Raw genomic sequence first — 24,659 nt, 5'->3', positions numbered from 1 at the left:
TGGATGGATGGGTGGATGGATGGATCATGGATGGGTGGATGGATGGATCATGGATGGTGGGTGGGTGGATAGATGGGATGGATGGAAGGGTGGATGGATGGGTGGATGGATGGATGATGGATGGGTGGATGGATGGAAGGGTGGGTGGGTGGATGGGTGGATGGGTGGGTGGATGGATGGATGATGGATGGATGGATGGATGGATGGATGGATGATGGATGGGTGGATGGATGGATGATGGATGGGTGGGTGGATGGATGGATGGATGGATGGATGATGGATGGGTGGATGGATCGATGATGGATGGGTGGATGGATGGATGGATTGATGGTGGATGGGTGGATGGATGGGTGGATGGATGGATGGGTGGATGTGTGGATGGATTGATGGTGGATGGATGGGTGGATGGATGGATGGGTGGATGGATGGATGGATGGATGGGTGGATGGATTGATGGTGGATGGGTGGATGGATGGGTGGATGTGTGGATGGATGGATGGGTGGGTGGATGGATGGATGGATGGATGGATGATGGATGGGTGGATGGATCGATGATGGATGGGTGGATGGATGGATGGATGGATGGGTGGATGGATTGATGGTGGATGGGTGGATGGATGGGTGGATGGATGGATGGATTGATGGTGGATGGGTGGATGGATGGGTGGATGGACGGATGGGTGGATGTGTGGATGGATTGATGGTGGATGGATGGGTGGATGGATGGATGGGTGGATGGATGGATGGATGGGTGGATGGATTGATGGTGGATGGGTGGGTGGATGTGTGGATGGATCAATGACGGATGGGTGACTGGATAGATGGGTGGATGGATGGATGGATGGGTGGGTGGGTGGATGGATGGAAGGGTGGGTGGGTGGGTGGATGGATAATGGATGGGTGGATGGATAGATGGGTGGATGGATGGATGGATGATGGATGGATGGATGGATGGGTGGATGGATGGATGGATGATGGATGGGTGGGTGGATGGATGGGTGGATGGATGGATCATGGATGGGTGGATGGATGGATGATGGATGGTGGGTGGGTGGATAGATGGGATGGATGGAAGGGTGGATGGATGATGGATGGGTGGATGGATGGAAGGGTGGATGGGTGGGTGGGTGGGTGGATGGGTGGATGGATGGATGATGGATGGATGGGATGGATGGAAGGGTGGATGGATGATGGATGGGTGGATGGATGGATGGGTGGGTGGGTGGATGGATGGATGGATGGATGGATGGTTGGGTGGATGGATGGATGATGGATGGATGGGTGGATGGATGATGGATGGATGGATGGGTGGGTGGATGGATGGATGGATGGATGGGTGGATGGATGATGGATGGATGATGGATGGATGATGGATGGATGGGTGGGTGGATAGGTGGGTGGATGGATAGATGGATGATGGATGGATGATGGATGGATGGATGGGTGGATGGATGATGGATGATGATGGATGGATGGGTGGATGGATGATGGATGGATGATGGATGGATGGGTGGATGGATGATGGATGGATGATGGATGGATGGATGGGTGGATGGATGATGGATGGATGATGGATGGATGGGTGGATGGATGGATGGGTGGGTGGATGGATGATGGATGGATGATGGATGGATGGGTGGATGGATGATGGATGGATGATGGATGGATGATGGATGGATGGATGGGTGGATGGATGATGGATGATGATGGATGGATGGGTGGATGGATGGATGGATGGATGGATGGATGATGGATGGGTGGATGGATGATGGATGGATGATGGATGGATGGATGGGTGGATGGATGATGGATGGATGATGGATGGATGGGTGGATGGATGATGGATGGATGATGGATGGATGGATGGGTGGATGGATGATGGATGGATGATGGATGGATGGATGGGTGGATGGATGGATGGGTGGATGGATGATGGATGGATGGGTGGATGGATGATGGATGGATGGATGGATGGATGGGTGGATGGATGATGGATGGATGATGGATGGATGATGGATGGATGGGTGGATGGATGATGGATGGATGATGGATGGATGGATGGGTGGATGGATGATGGATGGATGATGGATGGATGATGGATGATGGATGGATGATGGATGGATGGATGATGGATGGATGATGGATGGATGGATGGGTGGATGGATGATGGATGGATGATGGATGGATGATGGATGATGGATGGATGGATGGATGATGGATGGATGATGGATGATGGATGGATGGGTGGATGGATGGATGATGGATGGATGATGGATGGATGATGGATGGATGGGTGGGTGGCAGCACAGAGTTCTTCACAGTGAGGACATCATAAGCTCTGAGTGCTTCACATTAAAACAGACAAACTATTCAATATAAAGAGACATTTAAAAAGAGTTTAAAACAAAAATTAACTGATAAGCAAAACCACACTCAGGTGGACCAGTCGGTGTTTGAGGAGCTGATCATTGACATATATGTTGATTTTTGTTTTAAACTCTTTATATATATATATATAGATATATATATATATACATATATATATACACACACACACACAACGAATGAGTCACATATAGTTGAATTAATAATCAATCTTTAGGACAATAAATTAAATCATGTCTGCGTCTGGACAGAAATAACCCCAAACAATAACAGCGTGGTCGCCGGTTCAACAAACACTTCAGAGGTTAACAAACACTTTTTCCTCGATATCGACAATTCACAACCTTCACAAAAATAACCTGAATAATCCCCCAGTCACTCAAAGTCCCAGAAGCCAGCAAAAAAGAAAAATATATATATTAAAGGGAAGTTTGTTGGTGAGTAATGAAGCGCCGCAGTTCACAAAATTAGACAAAGAACCACGCAATCTCACCACTCGTCCCGCTTGGCACAAAAGTTGTGTCTTGGAAGTGATCCCACAAGGAACAAAAAATAATCCACTGAATTCCATTTGATCCTTAGTGACGGGAAAACTCCTCACGCACCTCCAATTGTCCTCCTTTTTTCATGCATCACTTCCCCTTATATCAACTTTGGCATCAACATGATAATAATATTTCAGTCCATACCATACCTGTGTACATATAAATGGCATCTGATAACATTCACCAGCGGAACATGAAAAGTTATGATTTTGTCCCATCACTAAATGCCTTGTGGAAAGAAGAACTAGGTGACCTGTACAAGCGGACACATCAAACACTGACTCTAGATAGGGACATTTGCATCTTTGTGTTGGCCAGAGTCTGCAGCCGCTCTGTGACGAGCAGCTGCAGAAAACAGATACTTAAAATGTTTTATAAACATCTTCATTCAGAGTGTTTCCTGGTTTAAATCAGCTGCTGTGTTTGTTTCTGGGAGTGTAGTGAGCGTACATTAGCAGCTGTTACAGATGTGACAGTGACATGTGTGTGTTGGATTGTCACTGGTTTGTAACGTGAAACTGCCTCATGGAGTTTATAACCAGGGGCCTGTATCACGACACGAGATCAACCTTTCCTGGGTTACCCAGACCTATCCTGGGTTGACTAACCCTAACAATGGCAATCAGGATAATCGTTATCACGACGCTGGATATCAACTCGGTAACTCAACCCAGAGTTGCTTTATCAAGAGCCGTGAACGCGCACGCAGCGGACCAATCACAATCATGAGAGAAGCGCAGCGTCACTGAGCGTCCTCACAGAGCGCCGTATGTGAGGGGAAAAAAGTATTTCTCGTGAGGATCAGAGATTAATTCTACTAAAATATGAGGAGAAAAGCAACATTAGAGAAAAGGCCAACACCGTGGCAGCTGCAGGAGGAGGAAACATGCGTGGCAACACATAACGGGATGAATAATGTTTAGTTTTAGTTTAGATTAGTTTATTTGCACATAATGTTAAAAACAGACAGTATAACATTTACAAGATTAAAAAAAGAAAAGTGCCGGAGAGGTTAGAAGCCACTAAAAGCTTATCAAAGAAATTCCCCTGTCAAAACATCAATGAAATCACATAATAGAGAAGAAAAAGAAACGGGTGAGGAAAGAAGAAATAGAGGAGGAGAGAGGGAAAAATCAAGACAACACAAGGCAGCAAATAAAATGATGTGCAGGTTAAATGACTCATCACTGGTTCAAGTAGCTACAGTACCTGTACCTGTACATCTGACACTGATCACACCCTTGAATCCCATGAAATCAATGCTGCGCAGATGAACTGCGTGTATTACAATTATCGTCTAACATCATTGCGTCTGATAAATTGGTCTTCTTTGTCATAACGTTATATATGCTACAATAAAGCTTAAAGCTGACGTCACAATTAAATCATATCAATACCAAATTGATAGTCTGAATAAAATCATCCTGATATTGAGCTGTGTTAGAAATTAACAGCTGCACAAAAATATAGCTAGTGTCCCTCTTTAAAAAACAAAAAGGAAAATCCCTCAAACACCATGAAGTGTAGACATGATAGGCTACTTTCCACATTTCCAGCAGCAAAGCTGTCAATTAGGCCCATTATCTTTAACAGGGATCATTTCCTCCAACAAAACAAAATGTTGGCACTAATTAATGGTGCTATTAAGTGTCTGCAAATGATCAGTTTCTTTCTTATGAAGGGGTGGGATGAAAGTTCCACTTCTTTCCACTCCTTTTTGAACAATCTTTTCATTGTCTGTTGTTGTTGCTTTCTTTTCTTTTTTAATGTTCAAAATAAACTTTCAAATCAAAATCAATCAAATGAATTAAACTTCCCGTCATGACTGGGCTGCATTTCTGTCAGCCATCAACAGCTGATTGGCCAGTGGGTGGTGCTTTTTATAGGATCAGATTCAACCCTGAACTTACCCTGCTCCGGAGCAGGATAGCCGTTCAGAGTAAGTTACCATGGTGATCTACCCCGATAAGAACTGAACCGGCTTCGTGAGACCGAAAACCCAGAGTTAACCCTGAAGTTACCTCGCTAAGACATTAATCCTGCTTCATGATACAGGCCCCAGGTTTGAATCAGTCTTGTTTATAAAACAGTCAGGCTCCACCTCACCGTCTGCGTCACCAATTATCCCGTCTCCAAAATGTTGGTCAGCATGGTCATGAGTCAGCCTCGCCCTGTGCGTACAGCGTTTATAAATGAGACATCTGATCCGTGTGTTCTGGAGAAGACGAGTCTTCTGTGGATAATTTGGCTCCAGTAAAAACCTTCATGAACACTGAAGGAATCCGACCTGCAGATTCAACTGGTTTTAATCTTCTCGACTAGATGCTGCTAGAACTCTTCAGACTGGTCCTGAAGCTTCAGCTCACACGTGTTCAGTCTCTGTTTGATTCTGAAGCCTTGTTGGTTTTTGTTCTTTATGATGTTCGTTCCTTTTTGGACAAATGTTAACAAGGACTAACATAAAGGCCCAATCCTCCTCCTCCTCCTCCTCCTCCATCCTCCGTCCTCCGTCCTTCCTCCATCCTCCGTCCTCCGTCCTTCCTCCTCCATCCTTCCTCCTCCTCCTCCTCCTCCTCCTCCATCCTTCCTCCTCCTCCTCCGTCCTTCCTCCTCCTCCTCCTCCGTCCTTCCTCCTCCTCCTCCTCCTCCTCCTCTGTCCTTCCTCCTCCTCCTCCGTCCTTCCTCCTGCAGGAGCTCAGGTGGACCAGTCGGTGTTTGAGGAGCTGATCAGGGAGCGTCTCCCCGAGCTGGCCGAACACGTTCCAGACCTCTCCACCCTCTCCTCCGTCTCCCTCTCGTGGTTCCTCACCCTCTTCCTCAGCGTCCTGCCCTTCCACAGCGCCGTCTGCGTGGTCGACTGTTTCTTCTTCCATGGAATCAAAGCCATCTTCCAGCTGGGTTTGGCGGTGCTGGAGGCCAACGCTGCTCAGCTGTCTGCAAGCACGGACGACGGGCAGGCGCTCATGATCCTCACCAGGTACGTACATTTAAATGTTTTCTGGATATAATGACTTGACTGTGTGTGATGCTCAGAATCAGTATGTGCTGCTGACACATGGATATTTTTGATGAGACTAGTCTGAAGAACCTGTGAACCTTGTGCTCGGCAGTTTTCTGGAGCAGGTAGGAAGTGAAGAGTCGTCCAGTCCTCCGTCGTCCCCGCCGGCTGCAGAGGAAACCAGCAGCAGCAGTGACGCCGATGTTTTCACCGTGCGACACACGAACATCACCGACCTCATCAACGAGTCGTACGAGGTGAGACGCGCTCAGACAGCTGTCAGCGCACAGCGTATGTTTCATGTAGTCAGAACAGTGTAATTCATCAGGTTCCTCGAGCTCTGTGCCATCTGTGTTTCCTGCCGTCAGAAATTCGGAGACCTGACGGTGAGGCAGATCGAGAGGCTTCGCTGTCGACACAGAATCCAGGTGCTGCAGGCTCACGAGGACACGGCCAAAGAAAACGCTGTGAGCACCCAGAACACACACTTTGACACACAATGGAAGGCGACTGTGAGAGCTGAGTGTCATGTCAGACCTGCGTCTCCTCCTCTGTCTCCTCCTGCGTCTCCTCCTGTGTCTCCTCCCCACGTCTCCTCCCTCTGTCTCCTCCCTCTGTCTCCTCTCTCTGTCTCCTCCTGCGTCTCCTCCCTACGTCTCCACTCTCTGTCTCCTCCTGTGTCTCCTCTCTCTGTCTCCTCCTGTGTCTCCTCCCTACGTCTCCTCTCTGTCTCCTCCTGTGTCTCCTCCCTACGTCTCCTCTCTGTCTCCTCCTGTGTCTCCTCTCTCTGTCTCCTCCTGCGTCTCCTTCCTCTGTCTCCTCCTGTGTCTCCTCCCTGCGTCTCCTCTCTCTGTCTCCTCCTGTGTCTCTTCCCTCTGTCTTCTCTCTCTGTCTCCTCCCTGTGTCTCCTCCTGCGTCTCCTCCTGTGTCTCCTCCCTGCGTCTCCTCCTGCATCTCCTCCCTGTGTCTCTTCCTGCGTCTCCTCCCTGTGTCTCCTCCCTGTGTCTCCCTGCGTCTCCTCCTGCGTCTCCTCCCTGTCTCCTCCTGCGTCTCCTCCCTGTGTCTCCCTGCATCTCCTCCCTGTGTCTCCTCCTGCGTCTCCTCCCTGCGTCTCCTCCTGCCCTCCTGTGTCTCCTCCTGTGTCTCCTCCTGCCCTCCTGTGTCTCCTCCCTGTGTCTCCCTGCGTCTCCTCCTGCGTCTCCTCCCTGTGTCTCCTCCTGTGTCTCCTCCTGCCCTCCTGCGTCTCCTCCCTGTGTCTCCTCCTGCGTCTCCTCTCTGTGTCTCCTCCCTGTGTCTCCCTGCGTCTCCTCCCTGTGTCTCCTCCTGTGTCTCCTCCCTCTGTTTCCTCTCTCTGTCTCCTCCCTCTGTCTCCTCTCTCTGTCTCCTCCTGCGTCTCCTCCCTCTGTCTCCTCCTGTGTCTCCTCCCTCTGTCTCCTTCCTACGTCTCCTCTCTCTGTCTCCTCTCTCTGTCTCCTCCTGCGTCTCCCTGCATCTCCTCCTGCGTCTCCTCCTGCGTCTCCTCCCTGTCTCCTCCTGCGTCTCCTCCCTGTGTCTCCCTGCATCTCCTCCTGCGTCTCCTCCTGCGTCTCCTCCCTGTCTCCTCCTGCGTCTCCTCCCTGTGTCTCCCTGCATCTCCTCCCTGTGTCTCCTCCCTGCGTCTCCTCCCTGTGTCTCCTCCTGCCCTCCTGCGTCTCCTCTCTGTGTCTCCTCCTGTGTCTCCTCCTGCCCTCCTGCGTCTCCTCCCTGTGTCTCCTCCCTGTGTCTCCCTGCGTCTCCTCCTGCGTCTCCTCCCTGTGTCTCCTCCTGTGTCTCCTCCTGCCCTCCTGCGTCTCCTCCCTGTGTCTCCTCCTGCGTCTCCTCCCTGTGTCTCCTCCCTGTGTCTCCCTGCGTCTCCTCCCTGTGTCTCCTCCTGCGTCTCCTCCCTGTCTCCCCTCCCTGTGTCTCCTCCTGCCCTCCTGTGTCTCCTCCCTGTGTCTCCCTGCATCTCCTCCCTGCGTCTCCTCCCTGTGTCTCCTCCTGCCCTCCTGTGTCTCCTCCCTGTGTCTCCCTGCATCTCCTCCCTGTTTCTCCTCCTGCGTCTCCTCCCTGTGTCTCCTCCTGCGTCTCCTCCCTGTGTCTCCTCCCTGTGTCTCCTCCTGCGTCTCCTCCGTGTCTCCTCCTGCGTCTCCTTCTGTGTCTCCTCCCTGCGTCTCCTCCCTGTGTCTCCTCCTGCCCTCCTGCGTCTCCTCCCTGTGTCTCCTCCTGCCCTCCTGTGTCTCCTCCTGCCCTCCTGCGTCTCCTCCCTGTGTCTCCTCCCTGTGTCTCCCTGCGTCTCCTCCTGCGTCTCCTCCCTGTGTCTCCTCCTGCGTCTCCTCCCTGTGTCTCCTCCTGTGTCTCCTCCCTGTGTCTCCTCCTGCCCTCCTGTGTCTCCTCCCTGTGTCTCCTCCCTGTGTCTCCCTGCATCTCCTCCCTGTTTCTCTTCCTGCATCTCCTCCCTGTGTCTCCTCCTGCGTCTCCTCCCTGTGTCTCCTCCTGCGTCTCCTCCCTGTGTCTCCTCCCTGCGTCTCCTCTCTCTGTCTCCTCCTGTGTCTCTTCTCTCTGTCTTCTCTCTCTGTCTCCTCCCTGTGTCTCCTCCTGTGTCTCCTCCCTGCGTCTCCTCCTGCATCTCCTCCCTGTGTCTCTTCCTGCGTCTCCTCCCTGTGTCTCCTCCCTGTGTCTCCCTGCGTCTCCTCCTGCGTCTCCTCCCTGTCTCCTCCTGCGTCTCCTCCCTGTGTCTCCCTGCATCTCCTCCCTGTGTCTCCTCCTGCGTCTCCTCCCTGCGTCTCCTCCCTGCGTCTCCTCCTGCCCTCCTGTGTCTCCTCCTGTGTCTCCTCCTGCCCTCCTGTGTCTCCTCCCTGTGTCTCCCTGCGTCTCCTCCTGCGTCTCCTCCCTGTGTCTCCTCCTGTGTCTCCTCCTGCCCTCCTGCGTCTCCTCCCTGTGTCTCCTCCTGCATCTCCTCTCTGTGTCTCCTCCCTGTGTCTCCCTGCGTCTCCTCCCTGTGTCTCCTCCTGCGTCTCCTCCCTGTCTCCCCTCCCTGTGTCTCCTCCTGCCCTCCTGTGTCTCCTCCCTGTGTCTCCCTGCATCTCCTCCCTGCGTCTCCTCCTGCCCTCCTGTGTCTCCTCCCTGTGTCTCCCTGCATCTCCTCCCTGTTTCTCCTCCTGCGTCTCCTCCCTGTGTCTCTTCCTGCGTCTCCTCCCTGTGTCTCCCTGCGTCTCCTCCTGCGTCTCCTCCTGCGTCTCCTCCCTGTCTCCTCCTGCGTCTCCTCCCTGTGTCTCCCTGCATCTCCTCCCTGTGTCTCCTCCCTGCGTCTCCTCCCTGTGTCTCCTCCTGCCCTCCTGCGTCTCCTCCCTGTGTCTCCTCCTGTGTCTCCTCCTGCCCTCCTGCGTCTCCTCCCTGTGTCTCCTCCCTGTGTCTCCCTGCGTCTCCTCCTGCGTCTCCTCCCTGTGTCTCCTCCTGTGTCTCCTCCTGCCCTCCTGCGTCTCCTCCCTGTGTCTCCTCCTGCGTCTCCTCCCTGTGTCTCCTCCCTGTGTCTCCCTGCGTCTCCTCCCTGTGTCTCCTCCTGCGTCTCCTCCCTGTCTCCCCTCCCTGTGTCTCCTCCTGCCCTCCTGTGTCTCCTCCCTGTGTCTCCCTGCATCTCCTCCCTGCGTCTCCTCCCTGTGTCTCCTCCTGCCCTCCTGTGTCTCCTCCCTGTGTCTCCCTGCATCTCCTCCCTGTTTCTCCTCCTGCGTCTCCTCCCTGTGTCTCCTCCTGCGTCTCCTCCCTGCGTCTCCTCCCTGTGTCTCCTCCTGCATCTCCTCCATGTCTCCTCCTGCGTCTCCTTCTGTGTCTCCTCCCTGCGTCTCCTCCCTGTGTCTCCTCCTGCCCTCCTGCGTCTCCTCCCTGTGTCTCCTCCTGCCCTCCTGTGTCTCCTCCTGCCCTCCTGCGTCTCCTCCCTGTGTCTCCTCCCTGTGTCTCCCTGCGTCTCCTCCTGCGTCTCCTCCCTGTGTCTCCTCCTGTGTCTCCTCCCTGTGTCTCCTCCTGCCCTCCTGTGTCTCCTCCCTGCATCTCCTCCCTGTTTCTCCTCCTGCATCTCCTCCCTGTGTCTCCTCCTGCATCTCCTCCCTGCGTCTCCTTCCTCTGTGTGTGTCTGCAGCTGAGGCTGGTGACTCCAGATGTCTCCATCTCTCCAGAGGACCTGGCCGACGTCTACGACCTCTTCAAGGTTTCTTCTTCTCCTCCACTTTATCATTTAAACCATCAGCTGTCTCAGCTTCTTCATCCTCTCCTCCTCTTCCTCACATGTCCAGACGGAGCACTTCATCAGTCTGTACTGGGGCGACAGCAGCTCTGCGGCGGCGGCGGAGGCTGCGGCGTGGCGTCACGGTGACTCCGGTCACTCCTACATTGAGCGGCAGTACCGGCTGGACCGGCCCCAGTTTAAGAGCCTGTACGGGCTGCTGGCGCCGTGGCCCGGCGGCTCCAACCAGCACTCTGACACGCTGGCCAACCGCACCTTCACCCTGCTGGACCAGGAACGCCACAACCTGGTGACCTTCAGAGACTTCGCCGGCTGGCTGGGTGAGTAAACGGAGGGAGGACGGAGACGGAGACTGATGTCTCTCAAACAGAAGCTGCAGAGGAGACGGACCGAGTCTGCTCCTGAACACACGAGTTCATCTATACGTTTCAAAAACACTTACAGGTTTATTAAAGAGTAACGTCTGTAGATTTGAACCTGGACCCGACCTTCACAGGGTCTGTATCTCAGGGGCTGATGGGAACAACCACTTGTGAAACTGGTCCAGTATTGAACGAGAGCGCTGCATCAGCAGCTGCAACACTGGCTGTAATGTTAACACACGGGACAACTGTGCACCGTCAGTGTGCGTCCAGTCAAAGTGTTTTGTCACTGACAGGCTCAGATTGGTATTCTAAGTGTCTGACAACATTATGGGAAGGATCCCTACAGAGAAACAGTCCTGACATCACCGTCACCAAACCCACCAGACTCCATTTAAATAACCAGTCATGTTAGTGTGTACAGAGGCAGCATGTTGGCACATCTAACTGGTGATTTAAGGGTTAATTTAAACCAAACCAGAGCTGGAGATTGTTGAACAGTGGAAAGATGAACCATGTCAGCGTCTGTGGGTTTTATCTGTCAACTGTGAATGACGTGAGTTTAATGATGTTGAAATGACTGTTTATTTAAATGGACTCTGGTGGGTTTGGTGACGGTGATGTCAGGACTGTTTCTGGTTAAACTGAAAGATTTCACTCATTAACATAAAGCTCTATCTCTGTAGGGATCCTTTCATCATGTCATCAAACACTTACAGTAACAATCTGAGCCTGTCAGTGATGAAAACACTCTGAGTGGATGTAAATCGATGGTGTGACATTGCAACCAGTCACTTAGACACAAGAAGGTGGAAGAACAGAGTCCAGGTGGATGGATGGATGGGTGGATGGGTGGGTGGATGGATGGATGGATGGATGGATGGATGGATGGATGATGGATGGATGGATGGGTGGATGGATGGATGATGGATGGGTGGATGGATGGGTGGATGGATGGATGGATGATGGATGGATGGATGGATGGATGGATGATGGATGGATGGATGGGTGGATGGATGGATGATGGATGGGTGGATGGATGGGTGGATGGATGATGGATGGATGGATGGGTGGATGGATGGATGATGGATGGGTGGATGGATGGGTGGATGATGGATGGATGGATCCAGGTACACATGTATCATAAACAGTGTGATATGAGTAATGATACAGATGTGTCTGTCCATACAGATGTGTCTGTCCATACAGATGTGTCTGTCCATACAGATGTGTCTGTCTTATGTTTTAACCCTTTGTGTCCTCTCTCTGTCTCAGACACGTTATACTGTGAAGAGCTGAATGAGAAGATCCGGCTGCTGTACCGTCTGCACATCCCTCCAGGTTCATTACTCTGATATAACATGACGGAGGTCACAGAGTGTGAAGCTGCAGGGCTCAAACTAGCCTGACTCTGTGTGTGTGTGTGTGTGTGTGTGTGTGTGTGTGTGTGTGTGCAGCTCTGACAGAAAGTGAGGATGACCCCTCTCTGATGAAGAGCCCCCTGCTGTCCACAAACAGACCCCTCTATGTCAATCTGCCGTCCGGTCAGTCCCAACACACTGACATGTATCAGCTGATCACTGTAACTACAGGAAACATCAGAACACGAGCTCTGTGTGTGTGTGTGTGTGTGTGATAATTAATCTGTGTGTGTGTGTGTGTGTGTGTGTCAGTGACAGGTGTGGAGAGTGAAGTGAAGGACTATCAGGAGCAGCTGAAGCAGATGCTGCAGGATCTGGTCAAAGAGAGGGAGAAAGATGTGGAGAAACCTCTGCCGCTCATGAACCAGGTGGGACCAGGTGACACATACCAGACAGCATGTGTTTATAGGTTGACCTACACAGTATGTGTATTTATATATATATATATATATATATAGTATTTTCCATGAAGTGGGTTCAATGTTTAGCTGCAAAGTTACATGTGAGACGTCAGTAAGACTTTGATTGAAACAAAATGCAGACAGGGTTTAAAACCTGTGGAACATTCATAGAGAGGCCTTTATTAAACAATAACGGGCCTCTCTGGGGCCACATTTGTGCACAGATGCAGAAGGTGTGTGGGGTCGTGTCTGCTACACATGCTGAGGGAAGGTGTGGTTGGGTTTGTGTGTAGAGGGGTGATGGGGGCGGGGTTACGTTGAGAGTGTAAGAGACAGGAGCTGCTCTACAGGTACAGCTTTAAGGAAGACATGGATTGTAATGACTTGTCCTTTAATGACACTGTATACAGAATCATTCTGACATTAGCGCCTCCTGGTGGTGTCAGAAAGGAAAAGAAAAATGATGTCATCAGATGGACAGAGTTCAGAGTTCATCTGAAACCTGCTGGAGTGATTTACACATCAGTGACTTTAACGTAACCCCCGCACTCATCAGACCGACATGTCTGAAGTGGCGTCATGTGTTCAGGGTCAACAGGACAATTAAACATCTGATCTAACAATTACTGTTATTATCAGTGAATGTTTAATAATGTGAAGCTACAAAGGGTCAAACAAAAGGAGTAATTTAAAGATGTCTCCTCCGACACGCTGTCCCAAACTGAAAGATAGGACATAATTAATATCAGATCAGAAAAGATCTCAGCTTGAACGCTGACTCTTAATATTTAAAGATGCATCGATCAGTGTTTGTTAAAGGTCTCGACACAGATCTGTTGGTTTGATGAGGAAATGATGAATAAGTTGTGATGATAAAAAGTTGATGACATCATGTGATCATGTGATCAAACCTCCTCCGTCTCCTCCTCCGCAGCGTGAGTTCATCCAGTTCTGTAAAACGCTCTACAGCATGTTCCACGGCGACCCGGAGGAGAACGACCTCTTCCAGGCCATCGCTACGGTTACCAGTCTGGTGCTGCAGATCGGCGAGGCTGGTCACCGTGGAAACAGCTCGGGGTCAGAGGTCAGCAGCCAGGGGGAGGTGACCGCTGAAGACACTGGAGTGAATGCCAGTGGAGGAGACGGGAGCTCACCGGCAGAGAGTGACTGGACGATCAGCTACGCCCAGATCCTGGCGTCACTGCTCACCGAACAGGCGCTGGTCAACTTCTTCGAGAAGCCGCTGGATCTGACCGCCAAAATCTCAGAGGCCAAGGAGAAGCAGTATCATCAGAGGGCGGGGCTTCTCACGCTGCAGCAGGGGAGCAGCTGACTGACACACCGACTCTGAGCCGCCACACACACACGTTCGATTTCTAATGAAGAAAACTACAGTATCAGTATCGCATAGCGCAACAGGACCTGACCTCTGACCCCACACTGACAGGACGTCTGATCTGACCTCTGACCCCACACTGACAGGACGTCTGACCTGACCTCTGACCCCACACTGAGAAGACATCCTGACCTGACCTCTGACCCCACACTGACAGGATGTCTGACCTGACCTCTGACCCCACACTGAGAAGACATCCTGACCTGATCTCTGACCCCACACTGAGAAGACAAAATGACCTGACCTCTGACCCCACACTGAGAGGACGTCTGACCTGACCTCTGACCCCACACTGACAGGACGTCTGACCTGACCTCTGACCCCACACTGAGAAGACATCCTGACCTGACCTCTGACCCCACACTGAGAGGACGTCTGACCTGACCTCTGACCCCACACTGACAGGACGTCTGACCTGACCTCTGACCCCACACTGAGAAGACATCCTGACCTGACCTCTGACCCCACACTGACAGGACGTCTGACCTGACCTCTGACCCCACACTGAGAAGACATCCTGACCTGACCTCTGACCCCACACTGAGAGGACGTCTGACCTGACCTCTGACCCCACACTGAGAAGACATCCTGACCTGACCTCTGACCCCACACTGACAGGACGTCTGACCTGACCTCTGACCCCACACTGAGAAGACATCCTGACCTGACCTCTGACCCCACACTGACAGGATGTCTGACCTGACCTCTGACCCCACACTGAGAAGACATCCTGACCTGACATCTGACCCCACACTGACAGGACGTCTGACCTGACCTCTGACCCCACACTGAGAGGACGTCTGACCTGACCTCTGACCCCACACTGAGAGGACGTCTGACCTGACCTCTGACCCCACACTGAGAAGACATCCTGACCTGACATCTGACCCCACACTGACAGGACGTCTGACCTGATCTCTGACCCCACACTGAGAGGACGTCTGACCTGACCTCTGACCCCACACTGAGAGGACGTCTGACCTGACCTCTGACCCCACACTGAGAGGACGTCTGACCTGACCTCTGACCCCACACTGAGAAGACATCCTGACCTGACCTCTGACCCCATACTGACAGGACGTCTGACCTGACCTCTGACCCCACACTGAGAAGACATCCTGACCTGACCTCTGACCCCACACTGAGAAGACATCCTGACCTGACATCTGACCCCACACTGAGAGGACGTCTGACCTGACCTCTGACCCCACACTGAGAGGACATCTGACCTGACCTCTGACCCCACACTGAGAAGACATCCTGACCTGACCTCTGACCCCACACTGAGAGGACGTCTGACCTGACCTCTGACCCCACACTGAGAAGACATCCTGACCTGACCTCTGACCCCACACTGAGAGGACATCTGACCTGACCTCTGACCCCACACTGACAGGACGTCTGACCTGACCTCTGACCCCACACTGACAGGACGTCTGACCTGACCTCTGACCCCACACTGACAGGACGTCTGACCTGACCTCTGACCCCACACTGAGAAGACATCCTGACCTGACCTCTGACCCCACACTGAGAAGACATCCTGACCTGACCTCTGACCCCACACTGAGAAGACATCCTGATCTGCTTCAACCTGAACCGGTGACAGAAGAGTTTCTTTTTCCAAAACATTTAGAGCCAAAAAAAAAAAAACAGATGTCACATGACAGTCGACGCGCCGCTGTCACCCAGTGACATCACAGGAAAGTCTAAATATTGCCTTCTGACGTCACCATGACGACACCTGCAGTCGGACTGATGTGGACAAATAATCTGTCCTCTTTCTCACAAGGAACCTTTTACAAAGTGTTATTATAACTTATTACTAACGACTTTATTAAGGGGACAGTTTGGAGGCGGGGCTGTACGAGCTACTGACCCATCATCAGTCAGCGTCTGAGACGAACACCTGTCGGGTAGAGTTTCAGTTTGGTGAGTGAATCTCTGAAGGTCGTCTGAAACAATGGAGGTTAAATGTTCACACTAAAACAGTTCTGTAATAAAAATCAGGGAGGCGGGGGGGGGGTTGGCTCCAGGTGAGAATCGATAGCGAGTCGGACTCGTTTGCCTTTAAGCTTTAAGCTCATCGCTTTAATCAATGGTTAAATGCCGCTGTGTCTTTAAGAAAATTGTGCATTACAAACCAAAAACCTCAAAACGCCTTCGCTGCTGGAAACTGTTTAATCAGCAGACTGAGTTCAGATCAATCAGAGTCGATAAAGAATCAGACATCGAACAAGACATCAGCTGATCCACTAAACTATCACTTCCTGATGAGGCTGATGAGACGCTGAGGGTGTGACAGTGAGGGCGCCCTCACACGTGACACATGGGACACAGCCATCTAAACCCATGACCACTGAGGACAAGACTGGTGACTGGGTGCCCTGAGACAGGTCTCTCTGATGGGGAGACAGGTCTCTCTGATGGGGAGAGACAGGTCTCTCTGATGGGGAGAGACAGGTCTCTCTGATGGGGAGACAGGTCTCTCTGATGGGGAGAGACAGGTCTCTCTGATGAGAAGCTGCTCTCTTCACAGCCAGACTCCATTTAGATAAACAGTGATTTAAGATCAGTGAACTCAGGAGCTGCTGGTCGACTGCTGCCTCCATCAGTCTGTGTGTTTGTGTCACTGTGTGACTTTGATGAATCTGAATTAACCCTTTAAACACCAGAATCACACAGTGATACAAACACACAGACTGATGGAGGCAGCAACAGACCAGCAGCTCCTGAGTTCACTGATCTTAAATCACTGTTTATCTAAATGGAGTCTGGCTTTAAAGAGAGCATATAGAAGTTCAGATTCAGTGGGCTGTCTGACAGCGAGGTAAAGCAGTGTAAATATTATAAACACAGCGCACGATAAACTAATATTTTTTTAAGGTGGCTAAAATACGTTTTGCTGTTGCCCCTGACAACAGCAGGACACTGTTTAGCTTCCATGTGGATTCTCTTGCCTGTTTCTCCAAACTGGACATGTGCTGACTGACGTGTACTGTGGGTCAATCACTGACTGTGGGTAAGAGCGTCACACAGCCCCTCCTCAGAAGATCCAAACTGTCCCTTTAGATGTTGATAAGTCATTTACTAACACAGTATAGATCATTTCTGAGCCAGTGATGTGATGAAGCTGCCAGGCTGTGATGACTCACTGATAATAACAGAAGGTGAAATATGAGTCTGTTGTAATGAAGTCATTTAACATCAGTGTCTTACCTTAAATAAAAACTAAAGTCATTAAGAATAAGTTAATATTAAGGTTTTTCAACTATCCAACAAGTGGAACTGTAAATGTGAAGTTGTTCATATATTCATTCAGATGAGGAGGTCAGAGGTCACACAGGCTGTTGGAGAGGGTTACACAAAGGAGATTTTCACAACCCCAAATCAGTTCCTGTTAACCTTGGCCTCTAACTGATCCATAAACCTGTCATAAATGACGCAGCACTAATGAACCCATGAATTCTAACTAACGTACGAAGCCTTCATGATCGCTGCCTTATCAGAGTCGTACCGACGACCCTCGCAGAGAACGCTGCAGCATTAAGACAAATCTAGCATCTTCTTTTTTATTGATTTTATAACTTCTGTTTCTTTAATATGAAATGTTTTCATGTGCACGCACCTCAGAATAAAAATCTATTTTTTAATGTTTTTCAATTTACTGAAAAAATAATCTTCAGTTACAGAAAAAGACGACACTGCTGGAAACGTGCTTTAAATAAAGACACTGTGTAAAGACCTCACGTCTTCCTCCTCTTCTTGTTGATAATCTGACAGCAGCCATTTTGTTTTCACCTCACCATCCTGTCTGACATCACGTCCTCTGAGCTGGTCGTTTGGGAGCAGTCGTTATTTTTCCCTCACTTTCATTTGGAATATACGGAGCCTCTAAGGTTTTTTATCTTGTGAGTACAAATTCATTTCTCGTTCCATCTTTACTCTGCTTGCTGCTTCGCTATTGGCTTTTCTGATCTTCCCCTGATTGGCTACGCTGACACGTCTCTCACGTGTCTCTTCCACAGTCTGTATTTATGTAGTGGATTCACAGAGGACACCAGAGACCCAGAGGAGAGGTGAGAGACAGAGGACAGAACGAAGAAGGAAGTGCGGTTGTTTTGTTGTGTTCACACCTGCACAAACTAATCTGAGTTACACTGAACCGAACCAAACACCTGCGACAGCAGCTGTGAACACACCCTCAATGTTACAGGACCCAGTGAGCAGCTGCTGAGAGACACAGTGTGAATAAGGAGTGTGAAACGAGGAGCTCAAAGTAGAGAGGGAAAGACAGAGACAGAGTGCTGCAGGAGCTTAGTGTGAATAAGGAGTGTGAATAAGGAGCCCAGGATCAGAGTAGAGAATGAAGAGGAGGAGACAGAGTGCTGCAGGAGCTTGGTGTGCTTTATTGGCTACAGATTAAAGGTAGAGGACCTAAATAATCAGAAGAAACAAAACACACACTCTACTAGTGACCAGCCTTCAGTGTGAAGGAGGGAAGACTGAGGTCTGGTCTCGTACAACTCGTTAGGAGCGGTTTCATCATGGAGGAGACAGACGCTAACTGACTCCTTACAGGTTTCACTATCGTCGTCATTTCTTTTTCTCTCCACAGAATTCAAACTATGTGAGCCCATCGTCTGGCTGAAGGTTTCTAATACTCTTCTATATATATTAAATATTATTGAAATATACAAAGGGCGTTGGGTTGTTAGTGAGTCTAAGGGAGTGTCTCAGAACAGGTTACAGAGTCTGTCATTCAGCGTAGTCATAGTATGTATAATAGAGATATTTATATGAGTGATGTCACCATGTTGATGTCACATCCACAGGAAACAGGGCAGCAGTGTATGAATGAGAACAGACGAGAATCACAACACCATTAAAATACAGAGCTAAGAGACACTAAATCATTGCACTAAGCCGCGGTTGTGTTCACAGGAAGACCAATCAGATTGCCCTGTGGATGTGTCACGCCCACTCTGGAGGGACGGTGGGCGGGCTTTGTCTTTAGATTGCTTCGACGTAGTTGGCTGGCAGCATGCCGGTCTTGCCGGTGCGCTGCACGGTGCCGTACATCCAGCCCTCGTCGATGGACTGCACGTTAACGATCACGTCTCCGTCTTTAAAGGACACCTCGTCGTTGTCGGCTGCAGTGTAGTCGTACATGGCACGAACAGTTTTCTGCAGAGAGGAAGGAAAAGACGTCAGTCAGAGTCATGATGTCACTGCCAGAGTGCAAAGGGTAGAGTTGGTGATGTCACATTCTTGTTGTCAATAAAGAGACCAAAACAAGCGATGAATTGATCCTACTGACGAGTCCAAGCAACAGATGTGCATTAATGAGCTGCTACAGATGAACTTTGAACTCACATTGGCTTTAGTCATGTTGTTAAGTTAATGGATGTCTGCAGGAACTGACTTGACTCCAATGCACCGCCATCATGAGCAGAAACAGACAGAGCTGCTGCCTCCATCAGTTAGTCAGTCAGTTTGTGTTACTGCGTGACTTTAGTGTTTTAAAGGGTTCATAATGTTCTTGTCTCTGTCCTGCTCAGGGGTGTGGTGGGACTTAATGAGCTGGGTGTACTAAGAGGTCAGAGGTCAGCAACCTTTACTATCAAAGAGACATTTGTTACCAAACGAAAAACAAACAGCGTGTGGAGTCTAAATCAGCCAACAGGTCTAAACAGCTAGCTTAGCTATGGAGAATTAAGATCAAGCACTGCTGCTGAGGTCTGGAGAAGGCTCCAGGCTGCAGACTGATGCAACACGTTTTAGTTTACTAAATGTTAACACATGATTTTATTCAGTGTGAGGGCTGTATACTTTTACCACTGGAGAATTTAAGAATCACTCTCAACAGTGATGATGAAAATTCAAACCCAGAGTTCGAGTGGTCCCTCTGGTTCCACCTCTAACCACACCCAACAGCACTGATGGAGGTGTGTGTGTGTGTGTGTGTGTGTGTGTGTGTCAGAGGTGTGAAGACACCCAGCAGTGATGTCATCTGTGCGTCACTGCAGCAGGGTGAGGTTAAACCACAGGAGGTCAGTAAGAACCAGATGTTCAGGAGTTTTCCAGACTGCAGTGTGTGTGGAGGAGTGTGTTACTAACCCCAGTGGTGGAGGGGTGTGAGGGGACGGAGGAGACGGTGGTCTGCTGGGTGGCCACTGATGAAGACCTCTGCTGCACCTCCACAGTCTTAGCGTGCTGGTAACCTGCAGATGTTCACAGAACACACAGATCAGTGAGCCACACAAACCTGACCTGGTGTCTGGTAAAACATACACACATCACACACATGTACAGTGTTTGTTGAGGTGACGGTGGATCACTTACCAACAGAGGACGCCATGAAGCCATTGCTGTAGAGAGACATGTGATGGTCGGCGTCCTGGGACACCTCAGACTTCTCGTCAGCCATGCCGCTCAGGGCGCTGGTGGAGCGGGAGTGCTCCTTGCTGCGACGCTGAGCTTGAACTGTCAGAAGAGTGTCAAAGGTCAGATGGAGACAGCTCTTTATGATCACATGTAACATCAGAGCAGCTGAAAGTGCCCCCCCCCCCCCCCGCCCCCACAATGGAGTTAAACTGTTACCCATATTTGGACTATTACACAGTAACTTAGAAACCTCAGCACACAGGATGCAGTATCTCTGAATATTTTGGGAAACATTCATGATATTTGGACTAAATAATATATTTTCACACTAAATATAACTAAAATGCTCCCTTCTTCTGCTGACCTGTGATGTCATAGTTTTTTGGGGGTGTCTGATCTCACCTGACATCATGTGCAGACTCCTGGACTGGATGTTGTCCTCAGCAGGGTCGTAGTCAAACACAGAGCCAGGGTTTGTGCGCCACACACGCAGATCTGAGGACACACAGTCACAAACAGGATCAGTTCAGCAGTGACTAAAACACGACCTCCGGGGCTTTTAAAGATCATCAGTCATTACAAAAAAAGGTATGCTGAGCTCTGAGGGCTGATCACATTAAAGTTGAGCCAGTGTCTCCAACAACTTCACGTGTTTCCATGTGTGCATGTGTCTAACTGTACCAGTGATGGTCTCCTGGTCGTGCTCGATGGCACGTCTCCTCTCCATCTCCACCACGCGTCTCTGGATGCCACGGTAGCTGATGTCACTGAAGTCCTGAGTGTTCTTCTTCACACGCTCGGTCACCAGGTCGGTGGTGGTGGGAGTGAAGCTGCCTTTGCTCTTCTCAAAGTCCTCGTGGTATCTCACCTGAGGAGCACAGGTCACAACCACACTGAGTGGAAACACACACACACACACACACACACACACACACTGTCCACTGCCCACAGGAAACACTCAGTACATCAGGGGGTTTCAGTCTTTTGGGGCTTAAAGTGTAACTTGAGTATTTTTCAACATGGACCCTATTTTTTCCATGTTTTTGTCTCTAAGAGACTAATGGGAGCAATCTTTGAACCTGTCTAGTATTGAAGTAGTGCCACAGCCAGCAGCGACGAAACAGGCTGCGTTTTCCCTGCAGGCAACTGAGCAACATCAATTTATGTCCACTGAAAGTGTTTTTTCACTGACAGGCTCACATTGATATTCAGAGTGTCTGACAGCCTCATAGAAAGGATCCCTGCAGAAAAAGACCTTCATGTTAAAGACTAAAATCCTTTTTGTTTAACCAGAAACAGCCTCGAAAAACAGACATGAAACTGCCATCGCCAAACACACCAGACTCCATCTAAATAAAAGATAACTTTATCATCATAAAACACACTTTATTCACAGTCGACAGAAACAAAAATAAAACTCACAAAAACTGTCCCTGTCCAAGTTTTGACTGTTCAAACAATCAGCACCTCTGGTTTGGCTGAAATTAACCCTTAATTCATTCAGTTGGATGTGACATCATGCTGTGCCTGTACTCGCTAAATTACTGATTATTTAAATGGAGTCTGGTGGGTTTGGTGACGGCACTGTCAGGCCTGTTTCTGGTTCAACAAAAAGGATCTTACTCTTTAATGAAAAGGACAAAAAGGACCTAAAGATCTAAATATCTGGCCACGCCCACTTGATGGCGCTCCGAGGTCCACTGGTTCAGAAAAGCTTCACTAGAGCACCAAATGTGTTTTAATCCGCTGCTGAAAATAGTCCTCAACAAATGCACAGTTTACTCCTGACTGAGTGACATGTTCTAAAATCAGTTTCCAGCTGTCTGAATAAATTACTGAGACTTTATCCAAAATAAAAGTCTGTTAATGAGACCTGATTTTAAAAGATTTAAGTTTTCAGCTGGAGGAAGTGTGTTGGGGCTGAGATCGACTGAGAGGGCAGGGATATGAAGCCGTTCAGAGACAGACTGACACACTGTTGGCTTCTATCTGTCTTCATGGGATTTGTTTACAAGAAAGAATACAGACTAACACCAGCTTCATCATTTAAGTAGAGAAGAAGCAGAGAAGTAAACACTCTGCAGTAGAGATCAAACTTCACGTGCACAAACATCCATAAAGTCTTACTCCAGAGATGATGCGCTGAGTCTCTCTGACGCGTCTCATCTCAGGCGTGTCCAGGACGAAGGCGGCCTTGCCCTGGACCTGCTTACGGAAGCTGTCAGAGTACAGCACCTGGCGGAGGAGCAGAGGACACACAGTGAGCGGCTGAAACGTCTCTGATCTGAGGACATCAGACAGTAGCCGTTAGCATCCACAGCACAAAGGGCGTGGCACAGAGGCTGAGTGGAGGGACGACACACACAGCTGCTGGGAGGGGTTACAGTACTGGGATTCAGACGGATGAATTAGAAACAAAAATACATCCCAGTCTTCAGTGGGAGGGGCACAGGATGATGTGGAGGAGAGGTTAGCAGTGATGATGTGCACAGACACACCACAGCTGGTGGGATTAAACATTCAAAAAAGAGCGTGACGGGAGAATTAATATCATTAACTATAGAGCCAGGAGACAGGTCGGTTAGGAAGGGGTTAACCAGGGCAGACGGAGAACATTTTCTTCAGTAGAATATGTTCTTGTTGGAGGTCTGAAGGTACCGAGCTAATGTTCTCTTGGTTCCTTTTGACTCGCTCCATCTCTGGGGTAAAGACCACAGGAGTTCCTTTGGCTGAACTGTCTTTATACCACACCTACAGGACAGAAGCACAGGGGCCCCAGAGGGGCCAGTCAGACACTGAAGCACACACAGACCACACACCTATAGGACTGCTTTCATAGACTCACATTAACCTCAGACTCAGAGACAGCAGATACAGACAGAGCAGAGTTCAGGATGGTTCACAGATTAAAGTCCCCCTCCACACACACTTTAAGAGACACTGCTGGGATGAACCTTTAGTCTATAACACGGTCTTCACACAGGAAAACGGAAACAACGGGGCCTCACTGAGTAATTCTGGATCTAACTTCCATCTCACCAACCACAGCTGCTTGCACTACCTTTCACGTTCCACTTTCTCCAGCGATCGCACAGCGTCACGAGGACATTGCAGCCATTATTTTATACAGACTATGAGTCAGACATCGGCGACTAGCAGATGAATCAAAATGGTTATGGTAGTTAGCTTCTTTCTCTTGTTTACGTTGTCTGTTAGCTTGGGGAACTGCCCATTGGTTCGACAGCCCATTGTTCCAACCATATTAAACCCATTGTTCCGAAATCATCATGATGCCCTGTGGTTAAGGTCTGGTTAGGTTTAGGCACAAAAACCACTTGGTTAGGGTCAGGAAAAGATCATGGTGTGGGTTAAAATGAAAAAGAAAGTGAAAACACATAAGCCGTGAGTCTGCTCCGCCTCAAGCCGGTCGCGGCACACCATACGCCCGCCGCGAGCCGTTCAGCACTGCAGACAGTCGGACTAATGGGATGTCGAACCAATGACATGGACCCGTTAGCTTGTAGGCTAACTGGCTGAGTCTGACTCTGGGTTAGTGGTTGTGAAACACACATTACTGTAATATCTGCTCTGATAGAGTTTTTTGTAGATAACTGAGGAAAGCTCTGGGTCCTGTCTGCATCCTAAAAACTGCACATTATACCATGTGTGCTCTAAGTACTTTCACTATGCTAATGCTAACTCTGCTCTCTGTGCTGACAAGTCTGCTCTGCACTGCAGGTTTCAGGTGTTGTGTTGAAGTCTGTTCCCCTGTTGATGTGTATTTCATGTTTCCCCTCCTGTGCTTGTATACTGGGACAAGAACAGAAGTCCAATTAAATGTCCTCGTCCAGCTGGGACTGTAGCTCCACTTCACTGTGACTGTAAACAGACTGAGTGCACAGTTTTCTCATCAGTGACGTACTGATCTGTCTGTCCCAGCAAATATTTAAATCTCAGATTTTAGGGCGGAGGGATGTGAAAACACCTTTCTTTAGACAAACTCTGCAGAGACACAGGTCAGTAGAGTCAGGATCAGGGTCAGACATGAACATGAGAAAGACATATGTGACGTGGAGGGGGACTTTGAATAATCTCAGATAAGGAACTGTTTGAGACATTTTGGAAACAGCGTCTGAGAAATTGGTCCTATAGAGTGACTCATCCTGGCAGCTCCGCTGGAAACAGCCAGGATCACTGTGGAGGAAACAAACACACTCCTACGTTGCAGCAGGACGTTTAGTTTGTCGTTAGCTGTTGAGTGAAAATTAATTCAGCAGCTTGGTGTGAAGAAGCTGAGCTGTGGGTTAGAAAACCAGAGAGGAGGCTGTCACTCAGCTTGAGGGGCGGATGGTTGGAGATTAAAGATGGAGGAAAGAAAAAAAGAAATGACGGCGAGCTGGAGCTCAGGAAACTGAAGTCTGTGCCTTGGATGAAGATGAAGATGAAGATGAGGGAGAGGTGATGAGGGTGTGAGATGACAGCAGGAGGGAGGGGGGGTGGGGGGGGGAG

The 24,659-nt window shown here is 49.8% G+C and overlaps 3 protein-coding genes across 47 annotated transcripts in view; 1 reads left to right on the top strand and 2 right to left on the bottom strand.

Moving 5' to 3' along the window:
* tbc1d8 (TBC1 domain family member 8) overlaps positions 1–15,350 on the top strand; it is a 49,970-nt gene extending 34,620 nt beyond the window's left edge. The window contains exons 12-20 of one of the 3 annotated variants that reach the window (XM_078174812.1): positions 5,622–5,907; positions 6,041–6,185; positions 6,297–6,395; positions 10,079–10,147; positions 10,233–10,503; positions 11,821–11,886; positions 12,003–12,089; positions 12,225–12,334; positions 13,302–15,350. In XM_078174812.1, the coding sequence (XP_078030938.1) occupies positions 5,622–5,907; positions 6,041–6,185; positions 6,297–6,395; positions 10,079–10,147; positions 10,233–10,503; positions 11,821–11,886; positions 12,003–12,089; positions 12,225–12,334; positions 13,302–13,700 (1,532 nt within the window). In that variant the 3' untranslated portion in view covers positions 13,701–15,350. Of the gene's footprint in view, positions 1–5,621; positions 5,908–6,040; positions 6,186–6,296; positions 6,396–10,078; positions 10,148–10,232; positions 10,504–11,820; positions 11,887–12,002; positions 12,090–12,218; positions 12,335–13,301 lie in introns of all 3 variants that reach the window. The other 2 variants (XM_078174811.1, XM_078174813.1) reach the window with 2 other exon arrangements.
* LOC144466889 (uncharacterized) lies at positions 13,765–15,410 on the bottom strand. Its single transcript, XM_078174814.1, has 3 exons — positions 14,604–15,410; positions 14,003–14,498; positions 13,765–13,966 (listed from the first exon to the last, which is right to left on the bottom strand). Exons 1-3 carry the CDS (start codon positions 15,127–15,129, stop codon positions 13,765–13,767), a joined length of 1,224 nt encoding a protein of 407 aa, XP_078030940.1. The 5' UTR covers positions 15,130–15,410.
* Positions 15,411–18,152: 2,742 nt separating this feature from the next.
* Positions 18,153–24,659, bottom strand: part of neb (nebulin) — a 95,899-nt gene continuing 89,392 nt past the window's right edge. For 34 of the 43 annotated variants that reach the window (XM_078174770.1, XM_078174774.1, XM_078174779.1 and 31 more), the window contains 7 exons: positions 22,809–22,901; positions 22,278–22,385; positions 20,832–21,018; positions 20,553–20,645; positions 20,109–20,249; positions 19,884–19,987; positions 18,153–18,950 (listed from right to left, as the gene is read on the bottom strand). In XM_078174770.1, the coding sequence (XP_078030896.1) occupies positions 18,777–18,950; positions 19,884–19,987; positions 20,109–20,249; positions 20,553–20,645; positions 20,832–21,018; positions 22,278–22,385; positions 22,809–22,901 (900 nt within the window). In that variant the 3' untranslated portion in view covers positions 18,153–18,776. The remainder of the gene's footprint in view (positions 18,951–19,883; positions 19,988–20,108; positions 20,250–20,552; positions 20,646–20,831; positions 21,019–22,277; positions 22,386–22,808; positions 22,902–24,659) is intronic. The other 9 variants (XM_078174807.1, XM_078174803.1, XM_078174809.1 and 6 more) reach the window with 2 other exon arrangements.

This window comes from Epinephelus lanceolatus, chromosome 14, assembly GCF_041903045.1.
Source record: "Epinephelus lanceolatus isolate andai-2023 chromosome 14, ASM4190304v1, whole genome shotgun sequence".
Taxonomy (NCBI): domain Eukaryota; kingdom Metazoa; phylum Chordata; class Actinopteri; order Perciformes; family Serranidae; genus Epinephelus; species Epinephelus lanceolatus.
The sequence above is the reverse complement of the archived record's forward strand: the minus strand, read 5'-3'. Positions and strand labels throughout refer to the sequence as shown.